Genomic DNA, 26,166 nt, shown 5'->3' with positions numbered 1-26,166 from the left:
CACCACTGAATGCGATCCTCTTCTGTTTCGCTTTGTCCTTTAATCAGTTAAACTCAGAAGTAAATTCAATCACCAAATTAAGGAAGAGAGATTTAAACATTCATTAGGTAAAGAGCCTGGTGCATGTTTTTCCGTGGCACTTGCTCCTCCTGGTTTCCCTAGTGCATTCCTACCTGATCAAGTCTGAAAAATGGGCCCTTCTTCCTCTTTGGTACCCCAGAAGCTGAGCCTCACGGGGCTTATTTCATGCAAAACTGGTATTTATCAGAGATGGGTTATTCAGATGAAGGGTACAATTAATGTGTGCTGATAAGAAGGAGATAAGAAGCACTCAGGGGAGGCAACTCTAGTAATCTGAAGACAGGTCATCATGAGCCTAATGCTCCACGGGGACCGGGTTCAGACAGATTCGCCCATTTCCAGACCTGGGTCTGGTACTGCATGAACAGCAGTGGGGTGGAAAAACACAGAGAATTTTGTTGTTGAAAACTCCTCCTCCTCCTGGGGCAGGAGAATCAGCAGCACAGGTTGCTGCTAGCCTGGGAAAATACTTTATCCATTTGCAGCTAGAATTAACTCTGCTGCAACAGCGACAATAATAATGTGAAAATATAATCCTTTCCATCATATAAATAATAAGAGCAAAGGCCACCATGCTTCTCCCTTTTTCACATTTCTAAAATACCGCTAAAAGCCATTTAGCATTAAATTTTTTTTTGTTGTTTTATTAATTGCCACCTCTTGTACATTTTACTTCTAATTTACTTCTCAAATAGTTTTTGTTTTCTTTTGATGCAGCGAGTTTATTTGCAGCTTCCTTGTGATCATTTCCTGGCAGCTGCTGAAAAACACGTACACTGAATGAAGTGTAAAATAAAAAGCAATAGAACAAAATATCAGAGAAGCAAGAACTCAGAGAAATTTTAGTCCCCATGCAGAAATGAAGCTTTCTCCTTTAAAATGCTAAAACTTAGACTTTCTTTAGGAGTAGTATTGTGAATACAATCAAAAATCCTGTAAATTCAGTAAAAGCTAATGAGAATTTCCTATCAGGAAAGAAAGGTGTGATTGAAAAGCAAAACTTATGTTGGGAAGCATTGGTAGCCTCAAATGGAGCCCTGGAGCACTGGAAGATGTTCCTGCCACCTCCCATAACATGASAGGTACATTCAGAGTTTTCCTTTTAGATTAAAAGAAGAGACATTGTCCATTTCCCCCCATCTTATACCACTTTTCAAGGTCTTTGGAGAGCAGAATTTACATCTATAAATCAGTTTTGGAAAAGTAATCTCAATTCAGAAGCTTCTTTGGTGAACACTGAAGCTTTCAGGAGACATTTCTGCTGCTTAGCCCAACAGARCATTATCATTTGTCTGGTGACACCCATATGTTTATTGGTATTACACATCTCCAGCCCCATCACTCTTCCTTGTACCAGCTATCCATTACAATGATACTGCTCAGCTATTCACATCCACTTTGATTTATAACCCACTAAAGTCAAAAGAAAAACCTGTCTTCAATTTCAGTGATTTTAGGATAAGCTCCTAATTTCATGCTTTGTCCAAGAAGCCAATAAAATGAATTTGAGAAGGGCTTTTTTTTCCCTTTGAAAATGGATCTTCTTTAAACTACTTCAAGACGTAGAATTATTTCTAACATGTCCCATAATAGAAATAACTGGGATACTTGAATTAAATGGATTTTACAGTAATCAGATTCTTCAGCCTGGCTTTTTATCCTGTTTATCATCCTGTAAACTTCTCCATCATAAACAGAAGCACTTAAAAATAGAAAAATAAGTCACTGTCAGCAAGCTCAGGGGACTGCAATGATTTGCTGTGATCGTAGAACTGGTGCTTAACGTCGCCTGAATATCACTGCACCTTCCACGTATTTATCTGATTCAAAGAGAAGGTGCATCAACGACCTGAAAAATATATTCCAAACACAAATGTGCTGCGGAATCAGAACATAAGAAGTGAAATATTCCCCAGTTTGCAGTCCTGGTTCCTCCTGCCTGGAGGACACGGGGGCTTTCTCTTGCTTAAGGTGCAATAAAAGTTAAAATGAACACAGTATCCCATCTGACCCCAAAGTSTGGTGATTACAGTTCACCAAAAAAGGGATATTTGAAGTGTTTATCTGCACTCCTATTCAGAGTGGGAGACCACTCAGAAATCCCAAAGGCTCCTAGAGGAAATAGGAAATCTGCTTTCTGTTCTGCTCGGCTTGAAATATAAGCTCTRTACCATAATTGAGGCTTATATAGTGAGGAGGGCATTGCTTGGTGAAATAGGSTCTATAGAGCAGATTTATCATTTCCTGGAAATGGGAACATTGAAACTTTTTCCCATGTTTTYCACTCATCTTAAATTAGGGTTACAAGCTGTTTGCTGAGCCACCACACCACTGCTCTGCCTCCAGATGGGATAYCACTGCCCTCTACAGCGTAAAGCCCATGTGTTTTTTACACCTTTTTCCTGAAAAATCAGTGAAACTTGATTCTTCTCCATTTTTTTTTTTTTAATTTTTGTATTTAATGTATTTATTTTATAGCATTCAGCTAGGAAATAGAAGTAATAGCATACAATAGGTGCACTAATGAACAACTGGAATTCATTAAGCAAACACAAATACATTGATCAAACACGTTTGTGAATAACCCAGAGATTGAAACATATTTGCAGGAAAGATCTATTGAACAGTTATGACCAAACAAATTAGTAAAATTTGGAAAACGGATCCTGAATGATAATAATGGAAAGAAAAGCCTTAGTTCCATCAATAAGCTGTTAACAGCAACAACATGCAATAGTTGCCAGCATCTTGGCTAGTTGTTTTTCTGCTGTTCAAATTCTTCCCTTCAGCTCATCTCAGGGTAGATGTGAACTGGACATTTTATCTGTATGGATCCAAATACCTTGGCAGCCACTGGACTGCCGGGCACCTGAGTTCTGCTCCTCAAAGCCTGGCATTGCTCTGTGGAAGAGCTGAGAAAGCTATCTCATATTAAAATGCCCTGTTCTGACCCTTTCCAAATAAAATGCATGCATTTTTTTTTTATTCTGAAATGGATTCTATGTACAAATACCTTTTGAAATTTGAAATTCACATAAAACACTATATTTGGACTGCAATACTTCCTCTTTTTTTATAAGTTTAATTCCTTTCTGCTTGACAGAAATAAGAAAATAATATTTCTGACACAAGATAATCCAATTCCTGGCTAAATTTAATAGTGTGCAGACAGATGTTGTGACATTATGAAAAACCCTCACGGTCTCACAAGAACTGTGTTAATTCCTAAAGATGTTTGATTTCAGGCAGGACTCGAGATAGATATTCTAATGTGAATCCATCAACTGCACCAGAGATTTTCTTAGTGAATATTGTGACCTAAAATGGCACAAATCAGTATCCTTTGCAACCCAGATCTAAAATCCTATTCTGCTGTCATAAAAGGCTGATTGCACTAATGAGATAAAATTCTATATTCTCTGAGGCAACAGAGAAATTACATTTAATTACAAGAGACCATCTCTGCTCATTGAATACAGCACATCATAGATGGGAATAATTTCTGTGGTCGTGACTGCATCCTATATGGAGAAGAGACCTGGCTTTTATCAAAGAGGAGAAATGCAAACTCATTGCAAGGCAGGTGCAGGTTACATGCCTTATCTGTGCATGAAATTGTTTGAAAGAAGATTAAACTCAAAAAATGGGAAGTTAARGAAGTCTTATATCTTCTTTCAGGAAACCTGAAGATGCTCACTGGCTGAGACAAAACTTCATGAAATACACTTTATACTAATGTATGTTTTCCACCCTTTCACTAAAGGTTCTCAGAAACAGCTCAGAAATGTCACCGAGATCCTCTATGTCACAGACCATAAAGCAGGGAACGATACTCTGTTTGCGATGCCTGAAGGCAGTGTCTTTTGTGGTCTAATGGATACATCACTACTGTTAAATCAGAAGAAGAAGGAGKTTTTATCCCAGCTTTACCAGGAGACTGCATCACCTCGGGCTCATCCCTGGTCTCTACTCTGCCGTATGTGACTATCTATTCTCTGACTTCTCCTTACTCCTAATTTCTACACCGTATAGTACAGGTTTCCCAGAACYGGGGGTGTTTCTGGATCCCATAATCGTAATAAATCCTCCGAGCCCATTCATCAGTACTATGTGGGGAGGACTTTGTGACAGGAGCATTAAGCTGCTGAATTGTACCATGTTTGTGCCGTGAAAAGGTAGGAAAATGGAGCTGACAGCAGCTCTGCTCTTGGCAAGGCAATGAGGCTGCCTTAATTAAAGCTAATTGTAGCTTTCCATCACATTAAATTGTAACACAATTTTTCAGGTTAGTCCGTAGGCAAGTTGCACTAGCAGGTCCCCTCCCCGCTTCTCAAAATGCTAGATGACACATTTGTTTTTCTGCTTGTACAATATGCAAAAACAGGCGCTCACAAATGCCTGCACGCACAGGATGCCCCAGGGGCTGTGTCAGCCAAACACGGTCGCTGCAAACCGAGGTCTGCAGGCTCTGACGGCTGCGTGCTTGCAGCCCCTTGCATGTGGCAAGCCCATCTGCAAGCACCGAGCAGGGCCGCCACGCTGCTGGATGGATGGTCCCATCCRGGAGGAGAAATGAGCCCTGCAACCTAGGGCTGCTTCTTCTGCAAAGTGCAAAGCAGGAAGAATGATTAATTCCCCTCAATAAACAGAATTTTTCTATGAAGAAGCTCAAGACACCTTAACCCCAGACACCTCTAAAGATCTCATGCTCACATCACACTTTCAGCTAGCTTTTATTGAGACTGATTTGCCCTAAGGTGGGACCTAAGTATACAAGGCCATAGAGGATCCAAAGACTGTTATTTATAAGTTGGTATCTTTTCCAGGCTTGCAGGCAATGTAATTTAAGACCAGACCAACATCTGTTTGTTGGCAATTGTTGTTCATGGTCAGGCAATTCTGTTCTGGCTCTGTGTTGCACATTATGCCTCTGGCAGATGCTTCCCCCCTCTCTGTGCTTCTGAATCAATGCTCACAGACCTGAGACAGGAACCCAGCCTAATCAACAGCATCACTACAGACCAGTTGTAGACATTTCTTCCTGGCACGATGACCAGCCAAATGGACCAGTGTGTCTTCTTTCCGTGCATTTGATTTGTGGCTGAAAGTGAAATGTCAAAACAGAGAGCCATAATTTTTATTTAATAAAAGGAGCAGTAGGTCCAGCTGAAAAAGCATCTTGCCACAGTTGCTCGTTTGGTTGGTGGTGCTTGTGCATAAATAGGATTGTAAAGAGTTGGGCGGTCAAAGGGAGGAATTTGCCTGCAATAACAGTGGGAGTATCTCCAGCAGCTTTGCTCTTATACTGATGTTAAGGAAAAAACAAAATCAACCTCCTGAGAGTTGTCCCGTTGATCCCATTCGAACTACCCTGAAGTCATTAACTTAAGAGATGCTGAATGAAAGTCATTGCCACTCCATGGAAACAGTTCAAGGGCCTGAGTTTSCATCAAAGGCTAGCTTCTCAACGCCCAGGTGTCCAAATAACAGTTTGCCTTGTTTCTTATCAATTCTCCAGCTATTAATAGCATCTCTTAGAGGCTACTGGGAATCAAAGAGCTCAAGCAGAATGCCCTTCACTGCCAAAAACTGATTTTGCAAGTTGCTTAGACCTTACTATAGCAATTCCCTGCCTGSTATGTGGGGAGGAAAATCTTGTGCTGCTTCACAGGTTGTTTCTGCTTCTGAGCATCTGTACATTGCATTTTTGGCCTGTTGAGTGAGACTTGCCCTGCAACAAAGAGATGTAACTCCTGGTCTGCAGCAAGCAAGATTTCAGAGCAAGAATATATGCGTATTTCTACCCTTACCCAGGCCTTCTCTAAAAGAGCTGCTATTGGCCATACAAGTTATTTCTARCCCTGGACAGTAACCTCTTTTGACTGTGTAGTGCTGAAATGCATTTGAAGATGGATGGGAGCTGCACTGGGCAAGCTGGGAAGGGCACCAGGAATGCCACTGTCGTGGAGAGAATGTATTGCCTTATTCCTTAGCAAGGTGTCTCCATTAAACTTGCTAAAGAGGAATAGACATGACAGTTAGCCCTTGAAACAGCGCCAGTCTGGTGACAGCGTCTGAGGCAGCCCTGGGAAGGTGTGGGAAGGTCTTGAGATTTATTCCCAAGATTATTTGCTGCTGCTGTACTATGCAGACAGAGAGAAATTATTTAACCTTTCTGTGTCTTAGCTCTCCCATCATAAAGCAATTACCCTTATACTGACGTTCTAGGACTGGTCCCAGGTGTCTTGATGTGGCAAGGAAAAGTTCTCATGGATGCTAAAAATATTCACAGTCTATGTCAATGTCAAGCATTCCCAGAGATCAGTGTTGGATGCTGCCCTTCCTCTTCTTTTTCTACAGATGCATGAAGAAAAATGAGGTTTTTGACCACTGACTAGCTGTAGATACAGGGCACGATGCTGAATTCCTCAAACTGGTGGCCAGCATGGAAAGAGGACCTGTGTTGTTCTTCCAGCCCTGATCCTCTTAGTGTTCTTTGGAGCAAACTATTCAAGCTGAATGAGCAGAGAACTCTCTCCTTGCAAATCTTACACTACCAAAAACATTACCTCTGCTTCCCAATGAGATCTAAATCAATATGAAAACAAGAGTCTCCAAATTTTACTAGGTCAATCCAAGTCACTACTCCCTGATGCCTCATGCACGTGGATTCCTGTCTGATGCATTCATGGCCAAAGCGTGTCAGCTTAATGAATCATATCTATCATTCAAGTCCTATTAATTGTCTGCAAGAGTGCTCTTACCTTGGCAAGTATGAAAGATCAAAAGCATTAACTTATGTGTCAGTGGAAAGATTTAAGCTCGTGTATTTCCCTCTGATTTAAGCCAGGAACATACACATCATCAGTTGAGTGGTAAGATAGTTTCTTACTTACATATGCCAGCACTGAAGATGTCTGAAACAGCCCTGTCTGAAACAAAGCAGGAAATAAATGTGAGGCATGTGGAGTGATAGGAAAGGAGTGTTTAATAGGATTGTGAAGCTGGACATTACAAGAGGATCTTAGAGCCAACGTGCTCCCAGAGACATCAAAAAGCTTATCAGGATGAACAGAGGGAAAGAGGAGATGGGATGAGGTATGAAACCCTTCATGCAAACGTGGCACAAGCGCTTTTGTGCTGGGAAAAGGTCTGCAAGTATGACCTGAAATGTCAGGGTATTGATTGCACTGGAGTGACTGGCACATGTCGATATTCTGCCAAAATCATCAGGACATATCCCAGCAGGCCAGGCAAGGCATCCTCAAACAAAGGGGTTGGTCTGGATTCATCCCTTGCATTTATCTCCCTGGGGAAAAATCATTGCAATCTATTTTCGGTTTCCTTTATAATGTGGGAGCCAAAAGAAATGTCTGAGGTGAAAGGTAGGTTTTAGACTGACATTTTTATGAGGCAGTGAGTACGTTAGAAGCCTAATCCAAGAAAATGCTGAAACAGTCTCCAAGTCCTTAAGCTGGAAAGCAGACAGAGCAGGCAGTTGCTCTCACTGAGCATGGGTAGGGGGAGAACAGTGTTCCAGAGCCCGCTGATTTGATCAGCAAATACTGTTTTAGACATGAAAATTGCCGATTCAAAATAAACCATTTTGCTCTCAGGAACTTTTAGAGATTTTTCTGGGAACATACATGTGCCTCTCTGTGGAAAATAGCAATTATTATGTGCTACAGGGTTCTACCCATCATTACTTCTGTATAAGTAGGCATGGTAAAGCTATTTCATTCCGCCTAGCAATTAAATGAGCCCAGTTGCTGGAACGAGGAGCAGCAGTGTGATGAACGACATACCAAGTGAACCTTGCCAAGGGATTAAAGCAAACTTCCAGGTCATTTACACACAGGTAGATCATCATTTATTTGCTGTGTACCATATAATTACAACCAATCCAAAACTGAAGGGGAAATTAATGTGAAAAATCAAAACTCTTTTTTTTTTTTTTTTTTTGTTCTGGAAACAAAACAAAAAAGAGAAATATTTTTCCTCTCAGGTCATTTTGGTTTCTATACAAATACAGTCAGTGTGTGAAACCTGTCTGAAAGCTAAACATGATGGTATGCCAAGGACTCCCTCCTGAGTTTAGCTGTTTTGATCTGGGTCCTTCACTGGGCTGGATTTTTAAATAACATGTCTTTAACTGCACACTGAATTTGGTCGTGTGGTTTCATAATAGCCTATAAAACTTAAGTAATGGAGAGAGCTGTTCAGAAAATAGAGGAGCTCTCCCAGCAAGGGAGGACAAGCTGGTAGTAAATCCCAGATGAGCCCAGGCCAAACTATCCCTCATTAACTCTCATCTAATTGGTGGCAACTGAAAAAAACTGCAATTTAGAGAGGTGTCCAGCCTCTCTCGTATCCTTGTATCTTGTCTGTCCCAAAGAATCACAGAATAGTTGGGGTTGGAAGCAACCACTGGAGATGGCCTGGTGCTCAAGCAGGGTCACCTAGAGCAAGGACTGTGTCAAGTTACATTTTACCTCCTCAAGAAGTGTTTTCTTATGTTCAGGCAATCCCAAATACCCAAATAGAATTTGAGTTTCAYGTGCATGAAATACTATTAGGTGAATCAATGTAATCAATCTAATCTACTTCTTCCCATTATATAGGAAACCGGTTGCCAGCTATTTAGAAACCCAGAGCTAGACACTCCAGACATCCATGAACTACTGGAACAAAGTTCCCTGCAACAACTCTGCAATCGCTTTAATCCTTTGGTAAGTGTGATAATATGTTTTTACATTATGTAAGTCTGCATACATAAAGCCCTGAAAGACTGACTGCTGCTAATCACAGTAGAACTGTGATTTAAAATGGATTTATGCTCTAAGTGTAAGATCTTATTCAGCACAACAAGGCTACTTCTTGCTCAAAGACAAGATAGATACAGGGGGAAATGGATGTTGTATTTATGCTCCCTGTTAGTCCTGTTTCTGTTTAACAAAGGCTTAACTCAAAGCCAAGATTCAAATCTTTCAGGATTTCAAAATGTAGATTTCAGAATACAGCCTTAAATGTCTAAGGCTTGACAGATTATAGATGAGGTTTAGTCATGAATCAATGTCACAGCTTACTATAGCTAGATTGAATTTTAAGAGTACCATTTGGGTATTCTGAAGGTTACTGGAGAAGTTGGCCCAGCTCATTCTCAACAGGCCTCATCAAATCATGCCTTGTTAGCTCTGACAGCACGACAGATTATTTGGTCTGAATATGTTGTTGCAAATGTCAGCTTGACTTTGTGTCACTTCCTTTTTTTAATTACTAGGGTATGACCAGCGCTTTGCAAAAGTCTATGACCTGCATCAAGTAAACTTGTAAAATAWAATAGAAATTAGTTATATGAGATCTATTTCCCACAAGTCTTGGCTGATTGACATTAGCTGCATTACCCTCTGTTAACCCTTCATTAGGGATCATCAGCAATTCTGTTATTTTGACAAGTTCACCGCAAGGTTGATTAACCTGTATTTATCCAGGTCATCTCATTTGCCCTTTCCCAATACTGGTCTGTATGTGCAGCTGTGCAAAGCTTCCAGCAGCCTGCAAGAAACTCATCCGTTCCCCCTTTTTATCTATTACAGAGTTTTTCTCTTCCAGAAAGCTTTCGTTTCCCCTCGGAGCCAGGCTTTAGCTGTAAATATTTTCTCACTGTATTATGAAATCATAGCTTTCAGGTTATTCAGTAAGTTCTTAAACAGTTGYCAGTTATCATTCACATGCTGCTATTTGAACTCCAACTGGCTCGTAATTATTTTGGCTTTGTGCAGTCAGGCTTTCGGAAAATACCACACACTCCTGCACACACACACATATATATACATATTATTGTATTATTTTATGCTAGTGGTTGGGAATTACTATATTTGAAGCCTTGAAAAGTCTTCCTTAGATATCTGGCTAGTACAGCGATGCATAGAGAAGTGTTCTTCACTTTTTCCACTTAGTTCTAGGGTTTAGCAGAGGCAGTACATYAATCCCAGCTCTGCACACACCCGCCCAGCTCCCCATGCATCCTCGCTGCTGTTAGCTAAGCATGAGAGCCGTCTGGCTGAATTTTGTGAATGCCAGGAGGTTCTCGTGTGCCATAATTACACCCCAGCAGAAAGCCAGAAGGAGATTTAGTTTAATATTTAATGTTTCCATAGGAATCAGCGTTGTGTGTCTGCCACATGATGCAGAGGTTGTCATGGCACAGAGCCTCAGCCTTGAACAGGAGGAGAGAAAGCAAACACGCATCACGCGCCGAGTTTAGCGCTGTGGAAAAATCCATATAAAATATGCCTTTTCCTTCAGAGAGCTGCTCACAACTCACATAACTTGAACCACTACATACAGTGCCTCTGAAAGTTAAAAAAAAAAAAAAAAAAAAAAAGTGCCTTCATGTTAAAAAAAAATAAAACAAAAAGCAGAAAGCCCTGGCATGTTTCCGAACAGAGTATCTCAGATGTTTCTAATGCCCATTGGGCATTGGTCAGGAAAGCAGAGCTGCAGCTTTGGGTTGCCCTCCCAAAGACACATCCCTGCAGAGACTGGGGGCATTTCAGGTGATGGAGTTGGGTTCCCACCTCCTTTTGTGCCTTCAGAGGCGCCAGGTTCAACAGAGAGGCACAAACATTGGCTACTGTGAGCCAATGTCTTGTGTGTGTGTGCCAAAATCACAACATTGGACTTTCCAGACAGATTACCCTCCATCCCTCAAAGTATGGGAGAACAGCCAGGAGCGAGGTACACCAGGCTTTTCATGAGGCTTTCAGGACAATTTCATGGTTTCAGCAGCAAACAGGTCTGTTTTTTTGGCATTCCACTAGGCAAGTGGAGGAAGCTTTGCCTCCAGGATACGTATTTGGACTCCCACATTGTGACTAAGATCATTTTTGGGGAGATGTGACTGTTTTTGCTGCACGTGCAACACACAGAAGCCACAAATGTAGGACGAAAGAACAAGAACCATGAGGCAGCTGGTTTTAGCACTGCAAATTTGCAGGATGAACCCGGTGGAGACGAATGGCCATAGCCCTCCAGGCCGGCACAACCCAAGGGCAAGACTCAGAGAAACTCTCCGGAGCTGCACGACCTTCCCCAGCATGTGGACTCCAGCCTTAATGTGAAGCCATTTATTGTCCTTCCCAACTGAAGTGTTCACCATGGTGGGCAGCATGGTGGGCAGCATAGCAGAGAATTRGGTGCATCCTCTAACAGGCATGGAAAGAACCACCTCCCAAGCCTAGCTCCTCAAGCACATGTTCCCAGGTGGGCAAAACTCCTCTTTCTCTAGCAGGGACGCAACACCACTAGAATAGTGCATTAGAAGAAGACATCTTCTCCCTTCAAGACAAAACCGCTTTTGCATGCCAAGGTTGCAAGGAAAACAACAGTGAGTTTGCAAGTCCGTCATTTGTTTCTCTTAAGTTTGCCATAGATGTCTGCATTTTCTAGCTGAGTCTTGATTACTCTCTTTTTTGGGAGGGAAGAAACTCATTGCAATAACTTAGCCCAACATCCGCTGCAGAGAGAGGAGACGCTCAGGCCCAGCACGCCCTGAGCTCACTACTGTACAGCACTCGGAGCTCTGATTAATTCGCTGCAAACCTACAACTCTTTTTGCTCCCTGCGTGAATGAAAGCCAAGCCTTATAAATCAACTCTGTAAACAGAAATATCCTTCTTCCCTGAATACAATTATTATTTAGAAAAAGGAGGCTGTCGTTTTAAGAGGCAAAAAGCCTGTTTCATCAGGAGGGACTGACTGATGCCAGGCACTTGTTACCGTAATAGTTTTTCTTCTGTCCAAAGTTTCAGGACAAAAGTAAAAATATCATATATAGAATATTATTGTGCATTTTTTGCCCCTCCCAGGATCATTTGCAGGRCCCCAAACACCCTTTCTGCTGAATAACATCTATAAAGTATTTTTATTTCCAGAGAGAAGTGCACTGCAGGGGCTGGCTAACATCCCTGCCTGAAACCAGAGCTCCATTCGGTTGCACTCGGATTATAACTAAAAATAGGCAGTGAGGAAGGGGAGAGGAGACGTGTCATCCCAGCTAGGGAGAAGGGCGCTTTACCCAATGTCCCCCACAACCATCAGGAACCAGGAACCAAATCCAGATTTTTGTGTTACCATCCCAGGGCTTTTAGCATTTCTGTTTGCATTTTTGCTTACATTAATTCTCCTTACAAAGGCACATGCAATGCAACACATCTCCTATCTCTTAGCAAAACTAATATAGATACTTTGCACTAACAGGGTATTAATTACACRTATTTGCCAGAGCACTGGGTAGAAAGGAGATATTTTGCTTTCTGTAGTGTCTCTAACTTGCTCTGTGTTGCTTAGGCTGGCAAGCAGGTCTTTCAAAGGCAGCCTAAGAAAGCCTGTTCCTCCCACTGAGCACCTCAAAAAAGATGTGGAGCAGGGGATTTCTGGAAGGTGCAGTGCYTTATAGCCACCCAGTAGCACTTTGTAACAGCACCAGCATAAAACTGTTCCCCCACCAAAAGCCATCTGCAAACCATTGGAGTTGCTGATTATGTAGCCCTGGCCCACCTGTAGCTTAAAATGGTTTTTTTGTGTGTGTTTTTCCTTTTATTTTGCCAAGCTGTGCCAAGCTGCCTTGCACTTGTGAGGACTGCCTTCCTGCATCTCCACCAAGTGCCCATCTCCAGCCTCCGCTGCGCAGCCCCACATCGGCCCTGTGTCGGGACAGGTGACATGAGCCACGATGCAGGACAGCTGAGGAGGCTGCGGGTTCCCACGTGCAGCACCCACAGCCAGGGCTGCAGAGCACCCTGAGCCGCTCAGCTGCGATGCTGCCTGCGGACAGGGAAGCTCTGAAGGGGCTTGAAAAGGGAGAGGAGCTCCCAGGACAGCCTCCCACCTCCTCCTTGGTTGCATAAGGTAGAGACTGTTTCCAAAAGAAGAGACGTGGCCTGGCAAGAGCACAGAGCAGCTCTCATGCACAGCAGGCAGGTAGCAAAGCGCTTGAGGCCAGGATGGGATGGCAGCRTGCAGGGGAACCAGTTGGGGTGGCTATTTAAAGGACCATGAGGGACCAAGGGCACCCACCTTTTCCTTCTGGTGTCCTGGAGGACCATTGTAGGAACCAGTGCATTTTTTTTTCCTCCCCAAGGGTTAGAAATGACCAAATTTGCAATTTTGTTGTGCATCWTCTGTGCTGTCGTCAGCAGCTCCCACTTTTCCTGCAGGATTTGCTCACCGTCCAGGCTGGCAGCAAGGCTGGAGGCTGCTTGGAAAAGGCTCCCTCCACTTCAGAGACAGTCTCCGCACTTCTCCCAAGCATGCCCTTGGCACGCACTGCCTTAATTAACTGCAGTTAATTAGAGTAGTCAGAGTGTCTTGAAGCTGACTCTGTGGGAAATAGTGGCAACTTGCAGCCTCGTGCTTCTTTGGCTGGCACGGGAACGTCAGTGTGGGTTTGGCCAGCAAGTAAGCAGGGATGGGAAAGCACTCAGAAAGCACCACTTTGCTCCGATTATGTTTTTATAAGAGTAAAATGATATCAGTTGTTTTGCAGCAGGAATCCTCTGCTAGCACTTGTCCCTTACCTGAAGTCAGTGCAAGGCAGCTCCAGGGCTGCAGCACCCCATGGAGCGTCGGCCACGTCTGCAGCGAGTGSACGAAAGCCCAAACTGCCCGGGTTCTGCTTTGGGGAGTTGAGTTTCCTTTCTGCTGACTAAAAAGATGCTGGAATTGTCTAAAGAAAAATTATTTCCATCTCATCACAGCAGTTTCTCCCTTGGCTGGAACAGTGACTGTGGTTTCAGATCTGTGGTATTTGATTCTTCTTTTTTTTATTTTTTTTAAGCATGAATTTTTTTGCTCTTCATTTCCATCATTGTGAGAGGCTCTGTGCAACCCACCAGACRAGCTGCAAGTGCTAAGGGAACTGTAGCAGGATGAAGGATCAGGAACCCGGCACAAGTTGATGCAAGCAGAAAAAAACAAGAAAAAAAGCGGTGCTTTTGCGAACACCCTGGCTGCTGGGCTTCATAAGGAGCCGGGTGGACATTCGCTGTTTCATTTGGATTYCAGCTAGGAAGCTGCAGCAGCCACTGAAGACTGAAAACCTGGATGAAGAGCAGCTTTCATGTTATGAAAGTTTCTAAGCAGCAGCAAGGAAACTAAGAGACGAGGGATTCTGACTCACGAGGTAAGTTGAATGRATGGGAGAAAAAAATGCTATTGACCTAGGGAGCCGAGTGCTCCCACCCTGCAGAAGCAGCTTGCTTGGGTGAGTCACAAAAAAGAGGTGCGCTCTGTCCCGTCTCCCTGTCTCTGCCCCTGAGCAGGCAAGAGAAGTGCAAGGCAGGTTATTGCCGGGCTGGCTTTGCTGTGTCCCTGCTGACGCTCCTCACGTCACTAATCGCCCTGCACGCGGCGCAGCGAGCGCTTCCTCGCGCTGCCCTTGCTCCTGGCCGCAGCCGAGCGGGATGGGGCCCTGTCCCGCTGTGCCGGGACGCRCCGCGGCTCCTGCTCGGCTGCTGCAGCTCCCAGCCCTGACGGAGAGGAATGAGCTCCGCATCCTGGAGCCCTCCGCAGATGTGGAAACTTCCAAGGGACTGCGCGTCTCCCGCCTCGCCGGGAAGCTCTTTCCGGAGCAGCAGGCAGGAATGTGCYGCGGTGCCAGCAGAGCCGACCGGAGCCGTCGGCCGGGGCGAGGAGCCTTGCGGYGCCCAGGATCCCGGCAGGACTGGGGACCGGAGCAGCTCCCATGGGCCTGCGACAGCAAAGCGTTTAACTGTTGAGGGAAACCTCTCCCCTCTCCCCGTGCTATTTGGGCATGTAGGAACCCAGCTCCCCGGCACGACCGAGCTGTCAATGGCATGCTATGGGAAGATGGAGTTTCCGCTGGGAAAGGCGCGCTGGGGCCGGGCCAACTTACTTCATGTGAGCGGTTGCCCCTCAGATGACTTCACTGTATCTTGTGCTGCTGCTTAGCAGGGCTGAATCACTGTCTGTGCAAATGGGACCACGTTCAAGGACCCGCCTGGCCTCAGGCGCCGCTTCCAGGATGCTGCAGACAGGCTCYTGGCATGGGGTGTATGGGCAGGGAAAGGGGAATAAGAGCAAGAGCTATTTCTTTAGGAACCAGCAGCTCCTTTTCCTCTACGTTTGTGCTGAGRTAGTCATGAAATGCAGAGCCAGAGGAAGGTTTAGGTGCCTGCATGCACATAAGCATTTCCATGCTTACACCCCTCATTTGTCCATACAGTGTCTGTAGGTCCTGCATAAAAGCCAAACAATTCCTGAGTTTGAGGTGGGTGCAGGAACAGTTTGCTCGGGAGCCTTGTCTTTCCTGGTGGGCAGGTTGTGCGTGGGAGGAGGATGCTGGTCGGAGCATGCAGGGACCCCCAGCTGCTGCTCCAGGGCTGCACACCCATGGAAGCAGAGGGGTTTTCATAGGGATGTGAAAGCAAGTGCAGCTCCTTGCTGGACAGGGGCATTAAGGCAATTTGCCTGCACTGGAAGCAGGTTTATGTTAAAAAAAATAAATACAGGTAGTTAGAGAGGGAGCAATAATCCTACTGACCCGTGCCTGGCTAAAAGTTCACCTAGCCCCTTGCAAGCTGCGGATGCAGATGGATATTCCTGCACATCTCCATGGGCAAATCCTGCAGTTGGCTCCATGCCAGCCCAAGGCTCACTGGCCGCATGAGCAGCAGCTTTACATTTCCCTGGCTTTCCCAGCGCCTCTTCCGAGCATCCCCAGTTTTTCATATAAACACTGCGGTCAAGCGGGCGTTAGCGGAGGTCATCTGCCGACAGTGGAAAGTTTTAGACCACACCGCTTTGGAGGATCCAAGCGCTCCCATCTCCAAGCTCTCCCGCTTGCACACGGGCTCCTGGCGCTCCCTTTGCTCCAAGGATCTTGGCGGTGGCTCCAGTTGAGGCCTCGCRCTGGAGGAGAGGAGCAGCCCCGGGCTGCACCGCGAGCTGCCGTGGTCGGAGCAGCCGCCCTCGGGACTCTGCCTTGGGAAAAAGGACGGGCTCTGCCAACCTCTCATGGTTTCTCGGCAATGAATTGTTYATGAGGAAATTCTAGATTCTCCTGGGGAAAAAATAAATCCCTTGCAAACTGCCTGCAAGAGGAAGTCGGCGCTCAAACAAAACCAGCCCCAACGCTCCCTTGTTTCCTGCTGCTGAGCAAGCGAGGCAGGCTGGAGCCCTGAGCAGATCGGGACTTGCAAGAAGACAAAAGGTAAAAAAAAAAAAAAAAAATAGGCGGAATTGGAGTGTTTTCCATCATTGGAATGATGCCGAGGTTCGCGGCTGACACATCCATGTGTTTTCCATCTCTACCGTGCAAAAAGGGCTTTAGCCTTAACTGCACTCTCGGGTTGCTAGTCAAGATATATCACTAATTAAAACAGGCAGAGGCTGATGTTGTCCTGTGTGCAGTGAATCTAAAGCAAAGTCAGAGCCTAGTCATAGATTGCTGTACTGAGGGAAGTCCTGGAGAGCAGAACATGAGCAGAAAAGGAGTCACTTGGGAATCAGACAATTTCTGGCTCATGCCGTCTCATTATTGCAGCRTGTGGTCTCAGCACGTGCGTTAGTGGGGTTTCTTCTGCAAGCTTCCCTGTGAGGTGAGCCTATACCTCCCAGAGGCAGGTTTAGGTGAACCTCAGCCTTTAATGTGCAAGGGCACAAGACCGTAGAGGGGCTTGCAATGCCCAAGGCACCGTGTTATGCCTGTAGGGCAGTGCAGACCTCCCAGACACAGGTGGGCCAAGGTTAGAGTTTGACCAAGGGTTAGGGTTAGTGTTGTCAACCCTGGGGAGCATCTCTTGGTTGAGGCTCTAGACTCCCTTGTCCTGCAGCTCGTGGATGCAGAGATGCAGGATCAAAGGGAAGGACCTGTTTCCTCTGTTTGCAGAGCAATTTAGCTACTCTTGCAGGTATTTCTGGGGTTTCTTGTCCTTTCTGTAGCCCGGATTTGTTGTTTTGTAGGGAAGTGCTAAAATTCCTTAATGAAGGAGGTCATTAAAAACCTGAGTAATGAGTAAATACACTTCATACATAAAACTGCCTTTGAATTATAAGAGTAAACTCAAACGTGAGCTATAAAAAAAATAGCCTCTCTCTAGCTCTACTAGTGTCAAGAGAATATATTTGAATAAGAAGCTGAACATGGGAAGAAAGAACCACTTCATTTAACATGCTCAGCTGAAACTAATGGTTTCTGCACTTCCCTAGCAGGGTTTTTGTGGCATCTCAAAAACCCTGCATGGAAAGAACTTAAGCTTTTTTTGCTGGCATAGACCCTGGGAATGCCAGGTGTTGCTGGAAATTCAGCACTTTGGATGCAGGTTGTTAATGGCAGGCAAAAGAAATGGGTAAATAAAAAGCTTGTGTAATTTTGTTTAATGTAGGGTGTTTTTAAGGTCAATGCAGAACAAAAGTGTACTATTCAGTCCTGTATTCTGGCCTGGATTGAACTTGACAGTAACGATACAGCAGTGTCTTTAGTGCAATAGCATTCTCACCAGTGCCCTGCCAGTGCAGGTGGTTTTTATTGAGTTTATATCACTCTTTCTGTTTAGAAAGAAGAGCATTCACTTAAAGAAAGGGGATCTGAAGATCAGGAATGCTCGAGTTTATTGCAAAAAGATGGACATTTTCATTAGACTGTTTTTTTTTCTGCTTTGGGTCAGACAGACATACCTGAGCGCAGCCCTTCTACTAATATTTTAAACCTGTCTTTCTACTCAGTAATTCAGAGGAGGAAAAAAAAAAAAAAAAAAGGACAGAAGAATCAAACAGTATTTTTAACCTTAGCTAAAGGCAGCTTGAGTCAAAGGAACTTTTTGTTAAATTTCAGTAGTCCTCCTTCAGTAACATTTATTCTAACTTGATCAAAAACGCAAACAGCCACTAACCATCATCATTGTCATATACACCCCGAGACAAAACCCTCTGAAATTAATTGCCTTTTCATCAGGTTCAGATGTCTCATTTCATGGTTCATAACTTTTCATTTCGTATGCCAAAATATCATTAAAGGCAGATATGCCCCTTTGACACATGGAGAAATTCTACTTCCTGATATTAATTTTACATTTTTGTTGTTGGTCTTTGTCCTGTCTCTGCTTCTAGAGGCCACAGGCTGTGCTACATTTCACATTTTTGGAGTGGGGAGACTTTAAATTGTTATAGGAAMAGCAAACTGTTCACCTTGGAGTTGTCTATTGCAATCCAACTGGCTCAGAAACAATGTCCAAAAGCTTTTTAGTGAACATCTGATGTCCCACTTTCATGGTGAGGAGGTGTCAATGTCAGAGCCTGCAGACAAGTCTGACAGACAGCAAACATTAAAGGAATTAGCAGCAAAATCTCCCAATGACAAGAATTTCAGGGATGTATAATCTTCTCAAAGTGCAGATAGCAGCTCCATATATTCCATATATTATTTCCGAAAATCAGCCTTTGTTGTGAGAGCTGAGCTTAAAGGGCAGGACCTGCGTGCCTGGTGCCTGGGAAAGGTCAGAGACCAAGAGCTCTTGTCTGGCCGTGCAGCATTGCAGCAAACTTCCTGGGTTGCAAACGTTCTGCAAAAGCTTCAGGAATGCCAAAATAATTTCCTTTTTCTCTATGCACTGTGGCAAGCTTTTCAGCTGAAGCATTTCAAGCTGCTCAAGTATCTCTGAAYGAATCCAAGCTAGAAAAGAGGCTGAAATGGAGAAGAGAAAAAACAATAGAAAAAACACAACGGTTTTGAGAGAGGGAGGCCTAAGTTCACGCTCTGATCCTTAGGTGAAACATTTRTAGACTCCAAAGTTTCCTCCCAGTCATTTCATTATGATGTCTAGGTGCTTTTTGTCATCTCCGGGTTTTTCTCCCTACCACAAAAAAACAAGTTGTGAGATGAACCAGGCTGCAATTTGCAGGTTCCCGGTATGGAAAGCCAAGACAGGAATGTATACTTCCAGTTTTCATCAGTTATTTTCGGGATGTTCCTGTCTGTCTCTCACGGGGTATCGTGAAGGATGGCCAAGCAGGAASGTGCTCATCCCTGCAGGCTCGGGGCGTTCGGTGTGGTACTAATGCATCATTTTAGGCACTAACGAGCATGTCACATCGGTGTGTGAAGGAGGATGGATGTCCCTCCGGTGCAGAGTCTGAGTGATGCTCAGAAGAGACAGCTTCCCCCATCTGTACTCTGGTGAGTCATGTCCGCATTAGACCCAATCCAAGTCTGTCGTTTGCTGTCTTCTGGAGAAGATAAACCTGCCCTGCTGAAGGCAAATCCATCATTGCCACGCGTGACAAAATAAGGTCACAGAAGGATCCCAAGCTTTATCGCAAAGATCGTACACTTTTAGTTCCATCTTCCTRTCTTTTATCTCTTTCTTTGGGGTGTCGTATTTGACTTCCTTACCACCACGAGGGTTGTTCTTGCTGCTCCTCTGAAATACGGCTCAAATCCTTTTTCTCCACACAGATATGATTTCCTTACAAACTTAGGTTTGTTCCCTTTGCTTTTGCACGTTTTGATTTCTCTGTTCTGAGGTTTTCCCTTCATCTGGCCTCTGGTTCCATACTAAATGCCTTTCAAATATAATCAYGTATTGTTGAGGTCATTTTATTTTCCAGTAGTCGTGACTCCCTTCTCTTTCCACTTATTTTTATTTATTTATTTATTTTATGTGTTTTCCTGTTCTCTTCAAACTGTTAYGAGTAGAGTTCAAGTCTAAAATTCTGTTTATTGGTATCTATCCTGAGGATTTCACTGAACCACAGATAGTGCAAACTAAATACATGTTTCTGCTATGTTGTTATACCATCAACTGCCTTCAGTAGGGAGGAAAATGTCTGATACACGCATGGAAACAAGGATGAGGTTGGCCCTACAGCCGTCACAGTGCTGACTATTTCTGCAAGATTGTTGGAATGTAAAAGCAAGGAAAATGGGGAGAAAGGAAGGAGAATCACTTCTAGATTGTTCAAGACTGATGGAATTTTTGTCCAGTTAGCCTCATTTTTTCCAAATGTCATTTCTAGCCAATAACTAGAGCTGTAATTCTTCATGAATCATGCATGTAGCCACGATTTCCTCAATGGGTGCCCAGATTAGAGTAATATAAAATGTGCACAACCTGAACAGTGATTTTTTTTTTTTTACCTAGACTTTTTGTCTTTAAGTCACTTGGTGGATGACTTCTAAAAATAGGAAAATCATTTATCTTAAGGAGAATAATGGCCTATAAAACATAGAGGTAATTTCTTCATATTTATAAATCTTTTCCTCGTATTATGAATAGCCTTTTTAATAAGCCCTTCATGAAGGCATTAAGAGCAAGTATGTCCTCAGATTTTATATGTGCTGTACTTCATTCCCAGGTTAGGGACTACCCACACTCCTGAGAAGGACTAAATACTTTCTAGTCCCATGGACAATGTTGGTCCCCAGTTGCCTGGAACTCCTAGTGAACGTGGCATCTTCTTTAGACATTATGCAAATGCAAAAAACTCCATCTAGAGTTCAGAATAGATACTAAAAAAAAAAAATCGGGATCTTGAATGGTCTCTACAGTGCAAGCTTTCTGTTTTGGTCACATATGGGTTGCTTAGTTAGGACCTTCTGGCCATTTGCACTTAGGTAGCACCTCTGTTCCTATTTGGCAACACAAAGACTGCTTGAAAAACAGAATGAAAATTTTAAAAGACTAATGAAAATGAAAGTTCAGGTCCTGAACACTGATATAAAAAGACTATTAATCCTTTCTCCTGGTACCTAGAATGAGGTGCAATTATGAATAGAAAGATTATTCCAAGTTATGACAGATTTGATGAAAGAACATTCAGCTGCTGTCAGAAGCAAAGTTATTATATTGCTGCTAATAGGTATTCATCAGGTTTCTGRGGAGTTAAATTACACCAAATAATAAAAGGTGTGAATGTCAGTTCTTTTGGGGCAGGTAAGAACTAGAAGAAAGCACCTCCCAGGAATGCCAGCCCAAACCCCTTGTCTCCGTTGGCACTTTTTTTTCCATATCCTCTTGACCAGTCCATTTTCTGCCCAGTGAAGCTTTGGTAAAGCTCCAGCCTAGGAAACCCTCCACCCTCAATGGTCTAAAACCATTAGGACATCTAACCACTGTCTTCCCAGCCTATTCCAGGAACTAAAGCTAGTATGAGAGGAACTGTAAAAGCCCGTTCCCAGACTGAAGTCAACAAGAGCCCATCTGACTAATTGGACTTTGGAGAAGGTCCAGAAAGGCACAATTCCAAAATCTGCCTTGTGAGAAACACCACTGCAAGCCCTAGAATGAAACTAATTATGTGTGGTAGGAGGATTCCTTCTCCTGTCTCYGTCTCTAGTCCCATTCCAGGAAGGATGCAGGTGAGGAGCTAGTGGGAAAACTCACCTCCTGTTCTCTACCTGGAACGCTTTTTGTCCATTCTTTTCATCCACTGCTTTTCAACTGCCACAGTTGAAAATACAATAGCAGAACTCAAGAACTAGTGTTTTGGCAGAGGAAATCCCTGTTTGATCCGAGTTTGTTGTAGCTATTTGGATTTCCACTCAGCATTTTGGAAAATACCAATAGGCACTGTACACAGAATTCCTGCTAGAAACAGCAAAGGGATATGGCCAAAGACATGAGCCACTTGGCTAGTCACCTTGGAAAGCACTTACCAGCAAAAGATAGAGAAACTATTCAAAGAGATGATTCGTTTAGTTTAGCTTAGTTTCTCTTCATGTTTGTCCTTCAAAACAAATCAGAAGGTTTGGTTTGATCCTTCTTTAAATCAGGTTTCATTTCCTGCATCTGAATTTGCATTTTCAGGACAATGATACAAAAAATGGTCAATAACAGCTGCACTTTTTGCGTTTTACCCAGTGCCTTTCACAGCATCCAGGCAGCGTGTGTGCCTTAACTGCAGCTTGCTCCCGGTTTCCTCAAGCATCTCAGCCTGAGCTTTTTAATGCAACAGTCATTTATTTTGTGTGTATTTCTTGGATGTCTTTTAGCAGATACCTCAATGGACAGCGATGCAAGACAGGCTTTGCCTTTTGTTTTGCGTGCAAGCAGTCGGGCACCACTGCAGCCTCTCACTTGGTGCCACTACAACATAAGCTAATAATTAATCCGAGGAAATGCCCCTTGCAGTAACATTAACAGATGGCCCGTCAGATTTGAATCACCATGTTAATCATTTCTGTTCTTTGCCCGGTCCAGCTGGCTCAGCCCGAGGAACATGAGGGCCGTGCTGCTCGTGCTCCTGGTGTCCGTGGCGGATGTTGGCGCCTCGACGGACGCGGCGCAGCCGAGACGGGAGCCGCGGCGCCTCTCGTGCGTGCGCTGCTGCCGCCCGTCGGAGCAGCCCGTGCCCGTCCCCGCCTCGCGCTACACRAGGATGAGCAATGACCCTACCTACTCGCTTCCCAAGGTCCAGCCCACCATAGATATCACCATCCTCAAAGGTGGGTAAAGGTGACTGCCGCGGGCACGTCCTGCCAGGCTTCCTCGGCACGCTTGTTTTGCAAGGTGTGCTAGCCCCCCATGCTGAGAAAACAGTTTTGTATGATTTACTGAATAAAAAAAGTCAAGGGGGGATACGATACAGGTTATCAAGGTGTGCAAGCAAGAAGAGATGCCAAGAAAGTTCTAATCCRTCAGAAAAAGTCAATGTGAAACTGAGTCACTGAAAGTTCAGGTTAGACCACACAAGAAACCAGCTGCAAATGTTATCTCAAAACTGCTAAATGGTAGAATAAGGTATAAAGAACATGGATGCACACTCACTTTTTCTGTGTCACATTTTTGTGGCATAGAGGCACTGTTAAAAATGTCACTAACTAGGAGCTTGTTAATGTCTTTAGGATCACCCGCACTTGGGATGTGTCAGGAGCAGCTCGTTCATGCAAGAAGTGGACAGTCACTGAGAGAGCATCATCTCATGGTGACGCAAAGCTGAGATTTAGAAGGAGAATAATGTCCAACTAAGGCATCTAGATACCTGTGTTGTCAAAATGGTATTTTAGCAGGTACTTCGTGGTTGTCTCCAGCTGGGGCTTCACATGTCTGGGGCTGACAACGTTTTCCTTTATGCTCACAGGTGAGAAGGGTGAAATGGGAGAAAAAGGGTACCCTGGAGCGGTGGGAAAGGAAGGAGAGAGAGGCCTCCGTGGCTTTAATGGACGAAAGGGCCAAAAAGGCCAGCCCGGCCCGCAAGGCCATTCCTGCAAGCAGCTCTATGCTGCTTTTTCAGTGGGTCGCAGAAAACCCCTTCATAGCTCAGACTATTTCCAGCATGTCACTTTTGACATGGAGTTTGTGAACCTCTACAAGCACTTCAACATGTTCTCGGGGAAGTTCTTCTGCTACGTGCCAGGAATCTACTACTTCAGCCTCAACGTCCACACCTGGAACTTCAAGGAGACTTATCTGCACTTGATGAAGAACGAGAAAGAGGTGGCCATCCTCTACGCCCAGCCCAGCGACCGGAGCATCATGCAGAGCCAGAGCCTGATGCTGGACCTGCAGGAAGGAGAGGAGGTCTGGGTGCGGATGTTCAAGCGAGAGCGAGAAAATGCCATCTATAGTGAGGAGTCTGATGTTTACATCATCTTCAATGGCCATCTCATCAAGCCAGCTGTAGAGTAGCTGTTCTTCGGCTTTAGGCTCCAAGCTTTTTTAGGGATTTTGTCAGCTGCATTAACATTTTCCCTCTTAGAAGTGCACATGTCCAGCTCTACTTGGAAGGACCATGACTGGCAGCATCTTGGACCATGGATGGGGTTGTCTGAATAGTCCAAGAAGAAGGTGCCAGTGTGGATGGAGGGGTGACGTTTTGAGGTGATGCAAGGAGAAGGTTTTAGTCCTTACGTGCCCTGGGGATGAAGCACGTGAGGCACCAACCTGCAGCACCGCAGAGATCCCCACTTACATCTCCATCCGATTAGTCTGCCAGGTCAGGAGCAAAAAATTAACCACTTTGCTCTGCTTTAAAGACGACATTTTAATTAGATCTAAGGACCATCTTCAAATACCRGTTATCTGGGTGCTAGTTAAGGAATGTAATTACTCCCACAGCATTGCTAAGACGTCTTTGCAACGTGCAGGAACTGCTAATAAGATGAAGAGTCTACTCTATCACTTACAGCCGGGGCGGGCGACRAGAGTGCAGCACGGTGAATATTTCACACAGTACATTTACCCTAAATTATACTTTTGTTCCGTTTCATGTAATACGACGTTCTGAGAACATGAGAATTGCATAAATAACAGCACACTGATCTGGCAAAGCTTTTTCAGAGGCACAGAGTTTAAGGACAGATGTTGCTGCACACAGCGACTCTGCTGGACTGCTGTGTTCTTAACCATGAGAATACTCAGCGCGGGTGGAAACCTCTATATTCCCGTGAAAACTGCGGGCTCTACTCTAGGATCCGATTTGCAAGTGCTCATTGCTGAGTGGAAGTGTAAGGACATCAGCATGTCTGAACACTACCACCTTACAGCATCCACGTTCCCAGAAATTGGAGAAGAAAAATAGAAAGAAAATAATATTTTATTGCAAACAGTGATTTTCACTTTTGTAAAATGTACTGCCTGGCCAGTGGAAAGGCACGTGCAGCAGCAAGAAGCCTTGTTTGAGCAGCTCCGCTTCCCCGGGCCCCCTTGTTTGCCTTGTATGAAGGACAGAGCACAAGCTCTTGCTGCGCAGGCTGCTTTGCCTCCTCTCCACCGCTGCTCAGGAAAGTAGCTAAAATAATAAAAATAAAGATACTGCTTTGAGTACATGGCCTTTGTTTATCTCATTTCCATTCGCTTTTCACAGTACGGGACTAAAAGCAGTAGACTGAACATCTAGTTCCACATAATCATCCAGGGGGGCAATTTTATTTAATGCCAAAGGACTCCAGGACCCCTTCAATTCCTTTCCTTGCAGGCCAGTGAAGAGCCATCATCTGGTGTAAAGCTGGGCAGGCAGAGAAGTTAATGGCTTGTTGCTGAAAAATAGATAGCAAATCTTTTAAAAGTCTTACAACCTTAGTGAAAAGAGGAACTTTTAACTAGCCTGTCTGCATAGTAATAAAACCTTGGAGAAAACGGGTCCAGGGCCGTTGAAACAGCAGGTAACAACCTGCAAAGTGGGAAACTCACAGCTTTAAAAAACGTGCTGTCAAGGGGCAACAAAGATGTTTTGTGCAGATTTTCTGCTAGCCTGCTGACAGGTACCCCAGGACTTAGGCCAGGCCATTGCACAGCATTTCCTTTTTCTCCCCTTTTTTTAAGGATTAAAAAAATAATAATAATAAAAAGAAAAAGCCTGCTAATCAGCGATTTCCATTAGGATGGTGGTAAAAGCCCTAATGGCTGCACTGCTTGTTTGCAGCCTGCCGCTTAGCACCGAGAGCTGGAGCTGGGAGATGCCAGCCCTGAGCAAGCTGGCCTCGGTGCTGGCATTTGCACATGCCTTAAAAGGGTTTTTTTGCTTCATTTCTACCTCTCTCCTCACTCAGTCCTGGATTTTGCAGCTGCAGAAAGTCACACCTTGCTGCACGGCCGGGTTTGGGGAGGCAGGGACATGGGAATGTGGCTGAGATGCCCGCGGCAGAGCAGGGATCATCCAGTGCAGCTGAACCCGCTGCGGGGCTGTCCAACACGTCACGTATTGAGTGATTTGAGCACTGCTTCGGCTCGCTCCCGCTGGAGCTCCCTGCATCGACTACAGTTACAAACAGAAAAACATCTAGGCCTCTTAAAATGTCATACCCAGCTGGAGCTATTGACAGCGCTTAATCCAGCGCTGGAAAACACACACACACGCAGAGGGGGTTTGGGTTCAACCTGCACCCATTCTGGAAAAGTTGCTTGCTGCCAGGAAGCAAGGAAAAATGCATGTATACACATCTGAGTATCCATATGCATCTCTTCCTGACAACCCCATAACGTGCAATTAGACAGACTGATTGCCTACGTGATAACACACATTCAAAATGCTCTTGGGTGGCACGTCAGTGTGATAAGCAGGTAAATCACTGAAGCCACCTTTATTTAAGGTGCAGAAKAACTTTCGAACAAATAAAAGTGGTTG

The 26,166-nt window shown here is 44.5% G+C and overlaps 1 protein-coding gene across 1 annotated transcript; it reads left to right on the top strand.

The window, feature by feature from the left end:
- Nucleotides 1-3,908: 3,908 nt before the first annotated feature.
- Nucleotides 3,909-24,650, top strand: C1QTNF8 (C1q and TNF related 8). The gene is made up of 4 exons (XM_026054223.1): nucleotides 3,909-4,057; nucleotides 8,703-8,810; nucleotides 22,302-22,546; nucleotides 23,182-24,650. Exons 2-4 carry the CDS (start codon nucleotides 8,755-8,757, stop codon nucleotides 23,727-23,729), a joined length of 849 nt encoding a protein of 282 aa, XP_025910008.1. The 5' UTR covers nucleotides 3,909-4,057; nucleotides 8,703-8,754; the 3' UTR covers nucleotides 23,730-24,650.
- Nucleotides 24,651-26,166: the final 1,516 nt, after the last annotated feature.

The sequence above is a fragment of the Nothoprocta perdicaria genome, unplaced genomic scaffold, assembly GCF_003342845.1.
Source record: "Nothoprocta perdicaria isolate Ctin4 unplaced genomic scaffold, notPer1 scaffold_12, whole genome shotgun sequence".
Classification (NCBI taxonomy): Eukaryota; Metazoa; Chordata; class Aves; order Tinamiformes; family Tinamidae; genus Nothoprocta; species Nothoprocta perdicaria.
The sequence above is the reverse complement of the archived record's forward strand: the minus strand, read 5'-3'. Positions and strand labels throughout refer to the sequence as shown.